General features: G+C 44.8%; 1 protein-coding gene across 3 annotated transcripts in view; it reads right to left on the reverse strand.

Annotated features, from left to right (window-relative positions):
* Positions 1-1633: 1633 nt before the first annotated feature.
* The window catches only part of LOC139582638 (leucine-rich repeat transmembrane protein FLRT2-like), a 62112-nt gene continuing 44712 nt past the window's right edge, over positions 1634-19033 (reverse strand). The window contains exons 1-2 of one of the 3 annotated variants that reach the window (XM_071412804.1): positions 9108-9461; positions 1634-4621 (exon numbers count right to left, since the gene is read on the reverse strand). In XM_071412804.1, coding sequence (XP_071268905.1) covers positions 2089-4095 — 2007 coding nt within the window. In that variant the 5' untranslated portion in view covers positions 4096-4621; positions 9108-9461 and the 3' untranslated portion in view covers positions 1634-2088. Of the gene's footprint in view, positions 4622-8870; positions 9462-19033 lie in introns of those variants that run through there. The other 2 variants (XM_071412803.1, XM_071412805.1) reach the window with 2 other exon arrangements.

Genomic DNA, 19033 nt, shown 5'->3' on the forward strand with positions numbered 1-19033 from the left:
TAAAACCCACCTATTTCTACAATTTATCTTCCTAAAATCTGATTTGAAACCTTGTCTAAACCTTAACCCTAACCTTAACCACACTGCTATTCTTATGCCTAACCCTAACCACATTTTGTCTTCATTAATCTTTACAATATAGCCATTTTGACTTTGTGGCTGTGGCAACTAGTGACAACCATGAGTTATGGTTGCTGGAGCTAAAGGATCTTTACTGCTAACTCTCTTGCTTACCCCTCTATACTGACTGAGAGAACATGCCCCCTAGTGGCCACAGCTGGTACTATCTCATGTGTCACTGACAGATAATCTATATCCAGTTGTCAAAGCAGTCTCCCTCCCTGCCATAGGAGGTTGGTGGCACCTTCATTTGGGAGGATGGGCTCGTGGTAATGGCTGGAGTGGAATTAGTGGAACGGTATCAAATACATCAAACACATGGTTTCCAGGTGTTTGACACCATTCTATTTGCTCCATCTGGCCATTATTATGAGCCTTTCTCCCCTCAGCAGCCTCCACTGCTCCCTGCCTACCACATTCATACACGTTCACTTAGTCCTGTGAAGGCATTCTCCCTGCCTACCACATTCATACACATTCACTTAGTCCTGTGAAGGCATTCTCCCTGCCTACCACATTCATACATGTTCACTTTGTCCTGTGAAGGCATTCTCCCTGCCTACCACATTCATACATGTTCACTTAGTCCTGTGAAGGCATTCTCCCTGCCTACCACATTCATACATGTTCACTTTGTCCTGTGAAGGCATTCTCCCTGCCTACCACATTCATACATGTTCACTTAGTCCTGTGAAGGCATTCTCCCTGCCTACCACATTCATACATGTTCACTTTGTCTTGTGAGGGTAATAGGGGGTGTTGAAAAGTGTGCGCTTTCCTCTCTGATGGGATTTCCACAAAAAGCTAATTTCCTGGATGGCTGCTTACTCTCTCTGTTACATTAGAAAGTGCACTTTGATTCTTAAAAAAAACACCAGCAGTGCCTATTCTCCACTGCAATCTAATCAGCAGTGTTACTATGTCCCTGACCACTGTGTTATCGTAACTAATGTTTCTGAGGGGGTGGCTCTGCACAAAGACCATCATTTAGCTCCTGTGGTTAGCAAAGAATCCCATCCCTCATAGCACCCAACAACCCAAAACCTGACAGACAGGGCAGCGTTTGTCAGAACCAACCCAGTGTGTCGTAATGGTACAAATTCCTATATACAGTACTTAAAATTAAGGATCTGACAATTTCTTTCAATTTTTGCCTAAAATGACATACCCAAATCTAACTGCCTGTAGCTCAGGCCCTGATTCAAAGATATGCATATTCTTGGTACCATTTGAAAGGAAACACTTTGAAGTTTGTGGAAATGTGAAAGGAATGTAGGAGAATATAACACAATATATGTGGTAAAAGATAATACAAAGAAAAAAACAACCGTTCTTTTGTATTTTTTTGTATCATCATCTTTGAAATGCAAGAGAAAGGCCATAATGTATTATTCCAGCCCAGGTGCAATTTAGATTTTGGCCATTAGATTGAAGCAGTGTATGTGCAACGTTTCAGACTGGTCCAATGACCCATTGCATTTCTGTTCAAAATGTTGTATCAAGACTGCCCAAATGTGCCTAATTTGTTTATTAATAACTTTTCATGTTCAAAATTGTGCACTCTCCTCAAACAATAGTGTGGTATTATTTCACTGTAATAGCTACTGTAAATTGGACAGTACAGTTAGACTAACAATAATTTAAGCTTTCTGCCAATATCAGATATGTCTATGTCCTGGGAAAATGTGTTGTTACAACTCATGCTAATTGTATTAGCCTACGTTAGCTCAACCGTCCCGTAGAAGGGACTCCAATCCCGAAGTTAAGCAAAAAACACTTACTGTAATTTAAACCTACTGATTAGAAAACCATTTGTATTCCTTCTAACTAAGAGTAAAAAAGATAGCAGATAGAATTCCACATTACTGTCCACAGTATAAATTACATGGCAGACAGAACTTGGAAATATCTATGGTACAGTATATTCTTTTCTCAAACAACTGGTGTGGGAGCATCCTGTTAGAAGCATCACGTGTGGCAGAACTCGGTGCTGGGAACGTTGCTGCTCTTGCAGTAGGCTAAGCTATTGTTACTGAGGTGGCAGTCTCTGAAGCCGATGCCTCCATTGGGTGTGTAGATGGGCTGAATCCTGTAATCCCCTTTCAAAAGTTGCTCATTGTTCAGGGAAACTATCTGAAAGCTGGTCTCAGTCATTTCCAGTATAGAGTTATCCTTTTTGGTCCCCGCCTCGCAGTAGTCGTCTTTTCTCCTGCCACGGTTGTATTTCCACTTGGACGATTCAGAGCGGCTCTTCTTGTGCATGTGCCAACAAAACAGGCTCAGCAGCATTACCAGGATGACAAGGACTGCCCCGCCTATCACCCCGGCCAAAAGGAGAGTGGAGTTGGTGTCCTGTTGAGCTTCCTCCGACCCTGTGGCCTTGTTGTTGTTGGAGCTGGATGAGGTCGACTTGGTTCTGGCGTCTGAGCATATTGTATCCTCCCCTGGGCGGTAGGAGTTGAGGGTGTCCAGCACATAAACACAGACCCGGTACACCGACCTGGGCTCCAGGTTGGTCAAGCTAAGCTTCCGCCTTTCCCCACTCACCGTCCTTTCGCGGCTGACGTCGCTCATCAGGCTCTGGCCCATCTTGACCCAGGTCACCTTGTAGGCTGTGACGGTGAAGTAGGAAGCCCAGCTTACCTCGATGCAGGAGGCATTGACCACATGGAAGGATATCCGTAGGGGGTCCTCATATGGGGGCAGTGGGCCAGCGGGGTGGGGAGGCAGGGCAGGGGGAGGGGAGGGTGATGTTGGGTAGGAGGAGGTTGTGGAGGTGGGAATAGACCTGGTCATGGAGGAGGTAATGAGGGTGGTGGTGGGGAGTTGGGGGTGCGGGGGTGTGGAGCGCAGGGTAGGCCAGAAGTCGGGCTGGAGGTCCGTCCCAGCTGGGCACTGGATAGAATCCAGGGTGAGTTCTCTGATTGCCATGCCGCGCACCCTCGCTGGGCTCTGGCACATTGAACCGCGCACGTTGATGGAGCTTGGCAGCGACTTGAGCCACACCACCACCCATTTGACGGTGCAATCGCAGCGCCACGGGTTGTTCCGAACAGTGAGCTGTCTGAGGCTGACGAGGCCGTCAAAGACCCCCTGTGTCAGCGTCTGCAGCTGGTTATTGGAGATATCCAGTCTCTCGAGCCTCTGGAGGCCGGAGAAGGCTGTCACTGGGATCTGGTCCATCTGATTATCCTGCAGGCTGAGCTTGACCAGGGACTGCGTCGGGAGGAGGGGCGGGGGGAACGTCAGAGAGTTACGGGCCAGCGCCAGCTCCCGGAGGTTGGACAGCTCCTGGAACGTCCCCGGGGCCACGCCCTCGTCTGTCAACAAGTTGCCATCCAACAGGAGGCGCTGTAGCCGCGTCACGTTCTGGAACGCCTCCTCAGCGATGACGGCGATACGATTCTCATCTAATCGCAGCTCTGTGAGGTCCTCTGGGAGACCAATGGGGACACTGCTCAGGTGGTTCTTGGTGAGGAAGAGCAGCTTGAGGCTGACAGCATCCCGGAACGCCCCCTCCTCCACCCCAACCGTAGAGATGGAGTTATCGTCCAGGTGGAGCTCCTCTAGGCGGGGAAGTTGGGCCAAGGCAGCCCTGGAGATGGTTTGGATGTTGTTCTCTTGCAGGTGGAGCACCCGGATGTTCTTAGGCAGGTTGATGGGGAACTCGTCCAACTGGTTGCCGTAGAGATACACTGTCTCCACGGACGCCACATTGTGTAGTTCCCATGGGAACCCTGCATTGTTGATCTGGTTGTTGTGGAGGTAGAGGATCTTGTAGCCCTCTGTCACCCCCAGAGGCACAGACGTCAGGCTCCGCTCGTTGCAGTAAACAAAGGTTTTGTCGCAGCGGCACTCTTCTGGGCACGAGGTGGCAGGGCAGCTGAAGTGCACATTGAGACTCAGGATGACTGTCAACCAGAAACGCAGAAATGAACCCCAATCTTTATTACACAGCCCAGCCTGAAACTCCATAGTGTAAAATCAGAAGGAGGGGAATGTCCTTGGGTTGGAGAAATGAAAAAGCAATGCACCAACAACAAAAAAATAAGAAAAAAAAGGGGAAAAGTATTGAAAGTATTGAAGTAAATCCACCAAAAGAATCAACATAAAAACAGTCCACTGAAAGAGTTCGATAATGCTGAGTTCACCTCTTCTTCACGGGGCGGTAGAACAAGAAGCTGTAGGGTTAGGCTTAATCCCCCTGTAATTGATTAGTCCTCAACTTTAAGAGAGACAGCGGTCTCTTTAGGAAGAGCAGGTCCTCTAAGTGAAGTTGACTCTGACTCCATTCATGCTGAGATATCAGACCAGAGCACTCTCTGCTCGTCCTCACAGGACAGGACGCAGCCTGGGCCAATTTAGTGCAGAATCGCAGCCGAAAGCCGATGTGTTTGTGGCCTCCTCCTCTCCTCTCCACGCCACCCACCCGTCACCGTCACACACTGCTGGTCCCCGCCTGGGGCAGCTTCCAGGGGGGGTGACATTTGGATCCAGAGACCTGTTCCACAAGACAAAGGAAAGGCGAGATTAGTGGCGGGATTTAGGGCAGGGGTGGTCTGTTTCTCTCTGTGAGAAAAAAAGAGCTCTGTCACAACTCACATGCACACACAGGCTGAAAAAATACACACATACTGCAGATCCATAGAGACACACTCTGTTTATGGCCAGATAGCATCTCTCTCTCTCTCTCTCTCAGGCACATACTTAACCCACACACAGATCCACACAGTCTCACACTTTCACACTCCTTTGAAATGTATGCACAGGCTATTTCTATCGAAATTTCAAACCATCTGATAAAAATGCAGGAGAGTTCTAGAACATCCGGTTTTAGCAGACATAAAGGGGGCTTTCATTCCTTCCTCTCAGTCAAAGAGAGAGGAGAGAATATAGTAGATGCCAGGACAGCATGCACATTCTTAGATTTCCACAGCAACAAGTCAATGCCTCAGTGCTAAATAACATGCTAATAAACACATTGCAATTATTTTGAACCGTATGAAACATAAATGAGATATAGCAGAGACATGAAAGGAAAACATACAGATGCATCAGGCAGCTCTTGTGTGAAAAAACAGTCTTTGCTTCTTCTTTGTCTTTGTTAGAGCAGTGTTTTGAAGTCAGAGCTGGTTGTTGTGCTTACAGTAAACAGAGATATGTGTTGTTTCTCCTCTAAAGGTTCCCCTTACATATTACAAACAACCAACCATCTCCAGCACACAGACATGAAATAAGGAACTGCAAAATGAAATATAAGGGGAGTGAGTGTGTGTGTGTGTGTGTGTGTGTGTGTGTGTGTGTGTGTGTGTGTGTGTGTGTGTGTGTGTGTGTGTGTGTGTGTGTGTGCGTGTGTGCGTGTGTGTGTTGTGTGTGTTGTGTGTTGTGTGTGTGAGTGGGTGGGATTTTATACCAACCCCAGAGTGACAAACACAGCCTGTCAAATGAAATGGGATTGGAAAAGAATTTAGCTCCTCCACTTGCGATAAATGATCGATATTGGACCATTTCTTAACATGGTTTAGAGGTTTAGAGTGGGCACAAGGCCACCTGGTTACAGTATGGGCCTCAGCACAAGGCCACCTGGTTACAGTATGGGCCTCAGCACAAGGCCACCCGGTTACAGTATGGGCCTAAGCACAAGGCCACCCGGTTACAGTATGGGCCTCAGCACAAGGCCACCGGTTACAGTATGGGCCTCAGCACAAAGCCACCTGGTTACAGTATGGGCCTCAGCACAAGGCCACCTGGTTACAGTATGGGCCTCAGCACAAGGCCACCTGGTTACAGTATGGGCCTCAGCACAAGGCCACCCGGTTACAGTATGGGCCTAAGCACAAGGCCACCCGGTTACAGTATGGGCCTCAGCACAAAGCCACCCGGCTCAGCACAAGGCCACCCGGCTACAGTATGGGCCTCAGCACAAGGTCACCCGGTTACAGTATGGGCCTCAGCACAAGGCCACCTGGTTACAGTATGGGCCTCAGCACAAGGCCACCTGGTTACAGTATGGCCCTCAGCACAAGGCCACCCGGTTACAGTATGGGCCTCAGCACAAGGCCACCTGGTTACAGTATGGCCCTCAGCACAAGGCCACCTGGTTACAGTATGGGCCTCAGCACAAGGCCACCTGGTTACAGTATGGCCCTCAGCACAAGGCCACCCGGTTACAGTATGGGCCTCAGCACAAGGCCACCTGGTTACAGTATGGCCCTCAGCACAAGGCCACCCGGTTACAGTATGGGCCTCAGCACAAGGCCACCGGTTACAGTATGGGCCTCAGCACAAAGCCACCCGGCTACAGTATGGGCCTCAGCACAAGGCCACCTGGCTACAGTATGGGCCTAAGCACAAGGCCAGCCGGTTACAGTATGGGCCTCAGCACAAGGCCACCCGGTTACAGTATGGGCCTCAGCACAAAGCCACCCGGCTACAGTATGGGCCTCAGCACAAGGCCACCCGGTTACAGTATGGGCCTCAGCACAAAGCCACCCGGCTACAGTATGGGCCTCAGCACAAGGCCACCCGGTTACAGTATGGGCCTCAGCACAAAGCCACCCGGTTACAGTATGGGCCTCAGCACAAGGCCACCCGGTTACAGTATGGGCCTCAGCACAAAGCCACCCGGCTACAGTATGGGCCTCAGCACAAGGCCACCCGGTTACAGTATGGGCCTCAACACAAGGCCACCCGGTTACAGTATGGGCCTCAGCACAAGGCCACCCGGTTACAGTATGGGCCTCAGCACAAGGCCACCCGGTTACAGTATGGGCCTTAGCACAAGGCCACCCGGTTACAGTATGGGCCTCAGCACAAGGCCACCCGGTTACAGTATGGGCCTCAGCACAAGGCCACCCGGTTACAGTATGGGCCTCAGCACAAGGCCACCCGGTTACAGTATGGGCCTCAGCACAAGGCCACCCGGTTACAGTATGGGCCTCAGCACAAGGCCACCCGGTTACAGTATGGGCCTCAGCACAAGGCCACCCGGTTACAGTATGGGCCTCAGCACAAGGCCACCCGGTTACAGTATGGGCCTCAGCACAAGGCCACCCGGTTACAGTATGGGCCTCAGCACAAGGCCACCCGGTTACAGTACAGCAGGTAGGCCATCCAGGGTGGTAGCTAACCTAGCGCTTAGAATGTTGGACCAGTAAACGAAAGGCCGGTAGTTCGATTCCCCAAGCAGACAAGGTGAAAATATGTCGATGTGCCCTTGAGCAAGGCACTTAACCCTAGTTGTTCCAAGGTTTCTGTTGATAATGGCAGACCCTGGCCGTGACCCCACTCTCTGAAGGTGTCTCAGGGAGAGTTGGGATATGAAAAAAAATTACGAATTTCCAATTAATGCACACTTTTATGTGTGAAAAAGGACAAATATAAGCAGACACCAAATGATTATTACAGTAGGGCCTCAGCTCCCCGCATCCCAGTATTCAAGTTTATTGCCTATTACACATTTCCTCCCCATCAGTGCTTTTAACTTAACAGGAGCACCACCCTGTGTCAATGCTGAATAGACCCATACCTTTAATACAAAACAGGTTTGATGGGCAGCCTTTTCAATAGGGGATTGGGTAACATAGCCAAGGAGGAATGTGCATATGGATAGAATAAAGTTATCTGTATTGTTCGGTTGCTCTGTAGACTGTTGAGATGGGGCACTGCTCCTTATAAAGATGGAACAAACAATATGAAATACATCTGCGATCTACTTTTCGAAATTGAAAAGGGCTAAATTTAATCAAATAAGCTTCAGGGGAAATAAGCAGCAACCACATGCGGCAATACATTTGCTGCCACGGCAACAGTACCTAAAATGATTATAGCTGCATAAATAACGACATTGGACATTGGAAGGAACTGTGGAGGAAAACAAAAAACCTTTAGAAGCAAGGCTGAAGAACACGTCTAATACACACACAATAAAGTTGGCATTTCCATGTATCCAAATACAAAATGTATTGCACAGAGAGAGAAATGTACATTCGGACCAATTAACTCAGAGGGCAAGTTGTGAGGCAACTGCCAATGTGTCTGTGTGAACAGATAGAACAACGTTTCTCGGCTGAGGGAGCACAGTTCTCGCCAGATGAATTAAGTGATATCGCGGCCAGGTTCAATCCGATTAGGATTGGATTAAATGACAATAACGCTATTAAAAGTTTAAAACGGATCGGCTATTTAAAAGGCGATAAAACTCGGATCAGGTATACTTCAAAGGCAGCTCAGTGAGTGGTGTTCATTTGAATGAATTATTACAAAGGGACATTGAGAGCCGTAACCGAGCATTGAAATTTCAAGTGCAAACGGAGGCTTCGCTTTTCTCTAAAGGAAAAAAAAACTAAAGCCGTGCGCTTTGTAGCACATTGATCTTTGACATGATGAAAAAACTAATTAACGGATTAATAAATTGTACCATCTATAAACAATTTTTTTTTTAAACTATTGACAAGTTGACCACATTTCGTTTATAGATGGCAGTAGATTGTAAAGATAATATAATATATTAGGAAACGGCGTGCTTTGAATAAAAATAATACCATAGCGCTTGAGTTTTAATACCTCCATAATGTATGAACCAAATCCAGTTCAATCTGCCTATAAAACGAGAACTCCACAAAAAACGATTGAAACACCTTCTAGTAAACTAGAGTTGTTAATTCAGCTCGGCATTATAGAAAACCAACTGCTGTGAAGAAAAAATTGCCTTTACGGTGCTATAAAACATTTGGACTACTGTAGCCTACCTTAGATGAGGCTTTGTCCGTATCCATTGTATGTCCCTTAATCATGTTAAACTTTTTTCTTTATTGCTTTGCCTTGACCCAGCGCCATTCGGTATTGTTTGTGCGATTCGGTTCCGAGCGCACTGCCACCCGTAGGTATTCCGGACAGCATGCTGCCTGAGTTCGGGAAACAGTTTTCTGATCTGTCCGAAATTTTCTCCTATTCCGCGTCAGGCAGCTCAACAACCTACGACTCACCTCAGCGCTTCTCAAAACCTTGGGCAAGGCATTAGAGCGGGAGAGCAGGACTTGAGGCAGCAGAGGCAGAACCGACTTCTTCCGTAGGAGTCCCCCGAAACAGCGAACACGCACTTTTCAAGGAATCTGGCTGATCCCCCAATCATGACGGCTTGCGTTCGGATTGTTTTGGGGACGATAAAAACTTGCCTTCCATGCTTGGAATACCAGAGGTATTTTGCTAAGATAAATTCAGTTGATAGTGATGTGTGTGCACCGCTCACCTCTCTCTCTCTCTGCTCTCTCTCTCTCTCCGTCTGTCTCTTATCTCGCTCTCTCATCGTCACTCAGGTCCCTCCTACCCTACTGGGCCTACCCTCCCCTGAATAAAGAATGCATCTCCCGGAGCAGCTCGGAGAGAGATGGTTAGGAGCCACAGCTCCTCCCAACACTGACGCCCTCATACCTCTCATTTTACATGGTAAATTCAACTTTCTTGTTTTTCTGGACTAGCCTAATTTATATGATTCTTAGTTAACTATATATTTTCCGTAAACACAAAGTTCATTAGGAATGGTCCTAAACGATTGATCTGGATAAAGTACATGTCCAGACCATTCTCACTTGACATTCTATTCAGGCTCTATTGGAAGGCACATCTCTATGCATAATTCGGTTGGCATTCATTGTGATCTCTCCTTCCTTTCCATGATTTGAGCCTTTCAGACACATGCACTGACAAGCACAGTAACTTCCTCTGAATATTCAGCCTCTTTCTAAGTACTGATTCAGCATTAAACAATTGCTTTTCCGCACTCACTCTCTCGCTCGCTCTCTCTCTCTCACTCTCACACTCTCCCTTTCTCTCACTCTCACACTCACACTCTCCCTTTCTCTCACACTCACACTCTCCCTTTCTCTCACACACACACACACACACACACACACACACACACACACACACACACACACACACACACACACACACACACACACACACACACACACACACACACACACACACACACACACACACACACACAAAAGAGGTATGGTGTGAGGGAGCTCAATATGAGATCTTTTGGTCCAGGATTCTGTAGGGGAGAGTGGATTAAGTTGAGCCATTTTTTACAATCAGCATCACTCCATCAAGGGAAATATAGTATTATTTCTAACAAAGACATCACGATGTGTATCCCTGGAAATAATCAGAAATCATGTAAATATGACAGATTTGAAAACATAACTTGTGCAAATATAGTGGTCTCTTGGCACAATTTACAGGGTAAATTATGGGGTAAATTGAGCTGCAGGACAAGGTAAGTTAAGCCGCCTACAAATGTCTTAACTGAATTCATTATTACCACTACCTTTTTAAAATGTATATTTATTTCCCAAACACATTTCAACACATTCACAATAGCTTTTTGGTATTTTAATAATTTTAAGCATCTTTTAACACAGGCTTAACACCTAACAAACACTTTGTCAATTTTTAAACACTTTTAACATGGGCCAGGTCCTGTTGTTACCTCATATCCCATTGATAATGCCTTGCATAATAAAAATACGCTTACATTTGCTCAACTTGCCATTGGCTCAAATATTGGCTCAACTTACCCCATGGTCATCATCTCAATTTATCCCAAGGAAAACATTTTGACTATATTAGCCCACACAGCTACAAGGATGCACTTTCATGCTAGGTTTATGACCTCATTTTGAAGCGTATAGAGACCCCAACTGATCATTTAATTCGGTTTAGATACAAGCATCATGAAACACAATAAATGTATTTGACTAGGTGGAAATCAGTTTTTTGGACTTATCTTGCTTACCATTTTTTCCATGTGGTTTCTTACTTACTTTAAATGTTGTGTACCGTTTCCTATAAACAAGGGTGGCTCAATTTACCACTTTGGCTCAATTTACCCCACTCTCCCCCATTGGATAATGAGAAGTTGTATTTTAGCAGGAGGCCTTTCCATATTCTTACTTGCATACATTATTATTCCACAATTCCTGTGTGTGTGTGTGTGTGTGTGTGTGTGTGTGTGTGTGTGTGTGTGTGTGTGTGTGTGTGTGTGTGTGTGTGTGTGTGTGTGTGTGTGTGTGTGTGTCACGGTAGCAGAAGCAGCATGTGCTGCAGTCCTGTTGTGAAATGTAATAGACGTCACACTAACAGGTCAGCAGCTGCTAGATTATCTTTGATCACAGAGTTGGTGCCAATCAATGATTGATTAAATTAACCCTTTGAAACACAAGACACAGTTGCTACATGCCAAGGTGAGTTGTCTCTACCTCCAAGCTATTGGAAAATAAAGATGATATGTAGACTGTCAGGGAAGAAAAGTAAACTCTGAGCCAGCACATGGCGATTCCATTCCTCTATTTTATCAACCCTCCATGAGACGATTTTGTGAGTTTCATTCTGCCTTTCATGTTTAATTTTGTCTGCCACAGCCCAAAGATTGACTGCCTTGCCATGTACAGTCCACACAATTTAATGTATCCATAAATCACAAAGCTGTACACAGGATGAATTATATATTGGACATAAAGAATGCAGGCTGAAATAGCCTATTTTACGGACGGACATGTTTTGCAACATAATTCCAATACATGGAATCTTTATACATTATACACAGTTATAAAATGTTTCTCTATTAGAAATGACAAACATTTTAAGGTTGTTGGATATGCAGCACATTTTATTAAAATATCCTATGTTTGTGTAGACCAGGGTTTATATCAGTTTACTTTTAGCTATGGTAATCGAGCTACTAGGCCCATCTCTGGGTTTGAGATATAGGATTTATTTGTGAAATGTGATGTTCCAATCATTATACCTTTCAAAGTTTAATTCTTGACCTATTGTAACTTTGAATTTCCAATGCAATACCAGTATCCTTCACAGAGGAAAACAAGTAAACATGTATAATCTGTGTTTCCCTCAGTGGAAGTCTCCTAAACCCTAAGTATCTCCGTTCACCCGGGCACCTTTTTGTGTAGGTATATTGAAGATGGGTCAGGAGGCCAAGGGTACCTACACTCTTTGTTCTTTAAAGGGTAAATAATCATTGAGCTGGCCTGCGTAGATGCTCGACCTTAACTGCTGACGTTATGTCTCACTTCTGTTGAACTCTTCTAAACTTTCCCATCATTCTTATATCAGACGTGACCCTTACAGACTTACCAATATCAAGCTACAAGTCCTGAAAAGGCTAATCACGAACTTCCTGATAATTGACTGAAGGTTTCTGTTCCACCCGAAATGCAGCCTTACAGGACAGAATGCAGCAGATAGACCTGTATGGCAGAGTGTACACTTATTACTATGAAATGATTAACGTGAAACCAGTCCAGTTATTGGACGAAATGGCCTTCTATGAAGACCTGACTCATGAGTTATTGTAGTAATAACTCTAGAAGACTACAATTAGAATAATAGTAATACATTTATAAATCTGAAGGTATGAATTCTTATAACAAAAACCATATTAGGCAGAAAACAAACTCTCTGACAAAAGTTTATCCCCTCCTCCTTTATTTTAAAAAAAGTATAGAAAATGTCTGTCCATCATCCATCTCTCAGCGATAGAATAGAGCCTAAATGGGTTGTGGATTGTTTTGACCGGACTGTATAATTTACTGTATCTTGCTGAATCGGTAGAAACACTCAACACTGGCCCAAGGGGAGATGAAAGTTCAGTCTAGGATTGCAAAATTTGAGTAACTGTCCCAAAAGCCACAGGTTTTCCAGAAATCCCAGTAGAAATATTCACAAAATCATTAGGGAATAAGCAGGAAAACCGGAATTCAGAAAAAAATCTGGGAATTTTGGGAAAGCTACCGGAATGTTGCAAGCCTAGTCCAGTCCCATGGCTCCTTCAGGGCCGTTTGACCAGGAGAAGAACATTTGTACTCAGATACACACTTATTTTTTCCCCCTATATCCATACATTCTTAAGTCCCTGTAGACATCATTATCTTACCACTTAGCATGTTACACAGTACAATGGTTACATCAGAACTTCACAAGGGCACAATTCAAAGTCGTTAATCGACTTTTAACTTCCTTTAAAGAGTGATTGACAAGAGTGATTGGCAAGATCTCTGAAATATGTGATTGTGTAATTATTATAAATATTTGATTATATCAAAATGATTATATCCCCAGATGCCATAATGAGACTAGAGAGAGACCTCCTGCTGCGCAGTGTAACGAACGCTGACGATGTTGTTAAGATTATAGTTGATCAATACATACATTAATTATATTTGTTCTCACTGTAATCATCTATATGCGTGTCAATTATCAACCGACCATCATTTCATTTTTCAACACAACTCCCACATGAGAAAAGCAACATTTTCAAAAGTAAACCGTCAAAATTTGTTCTAAGTGCATGCTACTGCGTCACCACCATATCAATCGATGACTGTGTTTCCGCCACTGTAATGCTGGTGTAGGCGCTCCATTAAATGAAATAAAGAAAAACTTGCAAGCTTATAGTTCCTTTTAATAGAATAAACCTGCTTGTCAAACTGTTGGATGGAGGAAGGAGGAGGCAGTTCTCCATCAGCATGGTAGTCATTTCATCAGGAGGACATGGTGTGAATTATGGAGGAATATACAGTGGCTTGCGAAAGTATTTTATTTTTATTTCACCTTTATTTAACCAGGTAGGCTAGTTGAGAACAAGTTCTCATTTGCAACTGCGACCTGGCCAAGATAAAGCATAGCAATTCGACACATACAGCAACACAGAGTTACACATGGAATAAACAAAACATACAGTCAATAATACAGTAGAAAAATAAGTCTATATACAATGTGAGCAAATGAGGTGAGATAAGGGAGGTAAATGCAGAAAAAAGGCATGGTGGCGAGGTAAATACAATATAGCAAGTAAAACACTGGAATGGTAGATTTGCAGTGGAAGAATGTGCAAAGTAGAAATATAAATAATTGGGTGCAAAGGAGCAAAATAAATAAATAAATACAGTAGGGGAAGAGGTAGTTGTTTGGGCTAAATTATAGATAGGCTATGTACAGGTGCAGTAATCTGTGAGCTGTTCTGACAGCTGGTGCTTAAAGCTAGTGAGGGAGATAAGTGTTTCCAGCTTCAGAGATTTTTGCAGTTCGTTCCAGTCATTGGCAGCAGAGAACTGGAAGGAAAGACGACCAAAGGAGGAATTGGCTTTGGGGGTGACCAGTGGGATATACCTGCTGGAGTGCGTGCAACGAGTGGGTGCTGCTATGGTGACCAGTGAGCTGAGATAAGGCGGGGCTTTACCTAGCAGAGAGTTGTAGATAACCTGTAGCCAATGGGTTTGGCGACGAGTATGAAGCGAGGGTCAAACAACGAGAGCGTACAGGTCGCAATGGTGGGTAGTGGATGGGGCTTTGGTGACAAAACGGATGGCACTGTGATAGACTGCATCCAGTTTGTTGAGTAGAGTGTTGGAGGCTATAGATGACATCACTGAAGTCGAGGATCGAAGTAGGATGGTCAGTTTTACGAGGGTTTGTTTGGCAGCATGAGTGAAGGAGGCTTTGTTGTGATATAGGAAGACGATTCTAGATTTCCTTTTGGATTGGAGATGCTTATGAGATGTTTAAATATTCACCCTCTTGGCATTTTTCCTATTTTTTTGCCTTACAACCTGGAATTAAAATAGATTTTTGGGAGGGTTTGTATCATTTGATCTACACAACATGCCTACCGCTTTGAAGATGCAAAATATTTTTTCTTGTGAAACAAACAAGAAATAAGACAAATAAACAGAAAACTTGAGCGTGCATAACTATTCATCCCCCCAAAGTCCAAACTTTGTAGAGGCACCTTTCACAGCAATTACAGCTGCAAGCCTCTTGGGGTATGTCTCTATAAGCTTGGCACGTCTAGCCACTGGGATTTTTGCCCATTTTTCCAAGACAAAACTGCTCCAGCTCCTTCATGTTGGATGAGTTCTGCTGGTGTACAGAAATCTTTAAGTCATACCACATATTCTCAATTGTAATGAGGTCTGGGCTTTGACTAGGCCATTCCAAGACAATTAAATGTTTCCCCTTAAACCACTTGAGTGTTGGTTTAGCAGTAGGCTTATGGTCATTGTCCTGCTGGAAGGTGAACCTCCGTCCCAGTCTCAAATCTCTGGAAGACTGAAACAGGTTTCCCTCAAGAATTTCCCTGTATTTAGCGCCATCCATCATACCTTCAATTCTGACCAGTGTCCCAGTCCCTGCCGATGAAAAACACCCCCACAGCATGATGCTGCCATCACCCTTCTTCACTGTGGGGATGGTATTCTCTGGGTTATGAGAGGTGTTGGGTTTGCGCCAGACATAGCGTTTTCCTTAATGTCCAAAAAGCTACATTTTAGTCTCATCTGACCAGAGTACCTTCTTCCATATGTTTGGTTAGTCTCCCACATGCCTTTTGGCGAACACCAAACGTGTTTGCTTATTTTTTTTCTTTAAGCAATGGCTTTTTTTCTGGCCACTCTTCCATAAAGCCCAGCTCTGTGGAGTGTACGGCTTAATGTGGTCCTATGGACAGATACTTCAATCTCCGCTGTGGAGCTTTGCAGCTCCTTCAGGGTTACCTTTGGTCTCTTTGTTGCCTCTCTGATCAATGCCCTCCTTGCCGCCTGGTCCGTGAGTTTTGGTGGGCGGCCCTCTCTTGGCAGGTTTGTTGTGGTGCCATATTATTTCAATTTTTTAATAATGGATTTAATGGTGCGCCGTGGGATGTTCAAAGTCCCGGATATTTTTTTATAACCCAACCCTGATCTGTAATTCTCCACAACTTTGTCCCTGACCTGTTTGGAGAGCTCCTTGGTCTTCATGTTGCCGCTTGCTTGGTGGTGCCCCTTGCTTAGTGGTGTTGTAGAATCTGGGGCCTTTCAGAACAGGTGGTCCTCCAAGAAAGGAGGACCAAGGCACTCTTCATATAATTAATTAAAATGCCTTTATTGGTATGGCACGTTCAATAGAAACAAAACATTTTAAACACCGACGCGTTTCGGCTGCATGGCCTACGTCAGATAGTCTTATTATGTATTATTTTTCATTTCACTTCACCAATTTGGACTATTTTGTCCATTACATGAAATCCCCCCCAAAATAATATTTAAATTACAGGTTGTAATGCAACAAAATAGGAAAAACGCCAAGGGGGTGAATACTTTTGCAAGGCGCTGTACCTGTAAATGGTAGCTAGTTCCTCACTTTAGGCTGCCCTGTGCTAATGTCACACTGTAAAAACAGAGTGACAAAAACAGACAGACACAGACAGACAGACAGACAGACAGACAGACAGGCAGACAGACAGACAGACAGACAGACAGACAGACAGACAGACAGACAGACAGACAGACAGACAGACAGACAGAACGACAGACAGACAGACAGACAGACAGACAGACAGACAGACAGACAGACAGACAGACAGACAGACAGACAGACAGACAGACAGACAGACAGACAGACAGACAGACAGACAGACAGACAGAAAGACAGACAGACAGACAGACAGACAGACAGACAGACAGACAGACAGACAGACAGACAGACAGACAGACAGACAGACAGACAGACAGACAGACAGACAGACAGACAGACAGACAGACAGACAGACAGACAGACAGACAGACAGACAGACAGACAGACAGACAGACAGAGTGAAATGGAACGGTATAGAGAGAAAGAGAGAGTTGCTAGAGATATAAAAAGAGATAGACAGACAGAGTGAAATGGAACGGTATAGAGAGAAAGAGAGAGTTGCTAGAGATATAAAAAGAGATAGACAGAGAGAGTGAAATAGAAATAAAGATGAACAGAAGGAGATTAAGACAAAGAGAGAGAGTGAAGCCAGGAACAGGTCAAAGGATGGGCCTTATCCCACCTTCAATCCCTCCAGCTTTCGCTCTGTTTCAAGTCACATCTGGCCTGAAGTTCCCCTCCTGAGCTGAGCATAGAGGAAGTCTTATTCTGGCTGTTCACAGCCTGGATGTGGAGGTGAGCTAGCGTCTACCTCCCAGGCTATAGCTCTGTCTCTCTCTCTCTCTGAGTCTCTTTCTGTCACAAGACCAAATCTGCCTGCCTGCTGCTGTCCAGACCAAATCTGCCTGCCTGTCTGGTGCTGTCCAGACCTGACCTCACTTTGTATATCTGCATGATGGACACATAGCTGGCTACTACTGCCTGGAAGATCTCCTGAATGACCTCGTATGGCTCGGCTCTCACAGGGCCAGGAGTTGTCCCTGTCTTTGTGACCTGACCAGGACAAACTCTGGACCCAACAAGCCTCCTGACACAACAAAACTCTGGACCCAACAAAACTCTCATCTGGACCCAACAAAACTCTGGACCCAACAAAACTCTCGTCTGGACCCAACAAATCTCTGGACCCAACAAAACTCTGGATCCAACAAACCTACATTTCTTCTGGTCAGGACTGATGTAGGACATATTATGTCTCTTTGACAAGTAGTTTCTTTTTGGATTGCCTTCACTTTTCCAAACAATAATGCAATAATTCCCAAAACAGAATTGACTTCTATATTCATAAAACTCTCCATAGTTACATTTCATTGTTTCCATTCTGTTGATGAGTCGATTCATTATTGTATTGGCTCCTAATTAGGGGAGGGTGGAGAAAGACCCAGACCAATTTACAGCCATAATGACCTCAGATTATTATTACTAATTATTATATATGAATGAATGTTAATTATGATGTGTCATTAGGGATTTAATTATTTATTCAACAACTACTTAACTCCAAGGATGTTGCACACTTTGGGAAGATACGAGTATGCTGTGCAGGCTCCAGTGCTTAGCAATCTAGACCAGAACAAAGCTGTGACATCAATTAAAGAAGTGATTTAATTTGTATGACGAAATTCACTGCTTGCTTATCTCTTCCAGTATCCCCAGGGGATGCCTGTAGCACAGTGTGTGTGTGTGTGTGTGTGTGTGTGTGTGTGTGTGTGTGTGTGTGTGTGTGTGTGTGTGTGTGTGTGTGTGTGTGTGTGTGTGTGTGTGTGTGTGTGTGTGTGTGTGTGCCTCCTAATTATAGTTCTAGTCTTCTGCATCTTGGGTTTTCCACTCCGCATTCCACAGTAATACTGGAATAGCCAGCCTGTTTTGAAGGCACTCATTTGCTTGTGAAGGGTTATAACTGTTCTTAGACTCATTGAGAAGGTGACGGACATGTCTCAGGATCGGGGGCTGCTTTTGGAGGTTAGTGTTCTTCTCGGTCTAAATCTCCCCTTCAACAAGAAAGGATTTTGGTTAATTCCAGATTACATATTTTTTTGGGGAATGAGAATACTTTTTAAAATCTCATTACGAAAGATTTTGATACAGCCCAAACTTCATCCACAGTACTTCTACATACTATATGTTTACCTGTCTAGTACTTATCTAATGGCTGTTCTTTCCAATATGAGTTAATTATATGTAATGTATGATCCTTTGTTTACCGTCTTCTCCCAACTCCCTCATTTTTTTTTAACCTCATATGGCCTTCGCTAAGGCAATAAATAGCTCTCACATACCAATCGGTGATTCCATCTGATCACTGTCGTTTTCACATTTACTGTTTTGTTCCCCCCAGCTTTCACTTACTGCCACAGCGAGTCTCCCCGTTTGAAAATAGTCTTGCAAACATCCCCAGGGTGTCTCCTTTGAATGTCTAACATCAGTACTCTGGAAGAACCACACTGCCCAGAGTACTGTTGGGAGGCTGGTGAAGAACCACACTGCCCAGAGTACTGTTGGGAGGCTGATGAAGAACCACACTGCCCAGAGTACTGTTGGGAGGCTGATGAAGAACCACACTGACCAGAGTACTGTTGGGAGGCTGATGAAGAACCACACTGACCAGAGTACTGTTTCGAGGCAGGTGAAGAACAACACTGCCCAGAGTACTGTT

Source organism: Salvelinus alpinus, chromosome 8, assembly GCF_045679555.1.
Source record: "Salvelinus alpinus chromosome 8, SLU_Salpinus.1, whole genome shotgun sequence".
NCBI classification, from domain to species: Eukaryota; Metazoa; Chordata; class Actinopteri; order Salmoniformes; family Salmonidae; genus Salvelinus; species Salvelinus alpinus.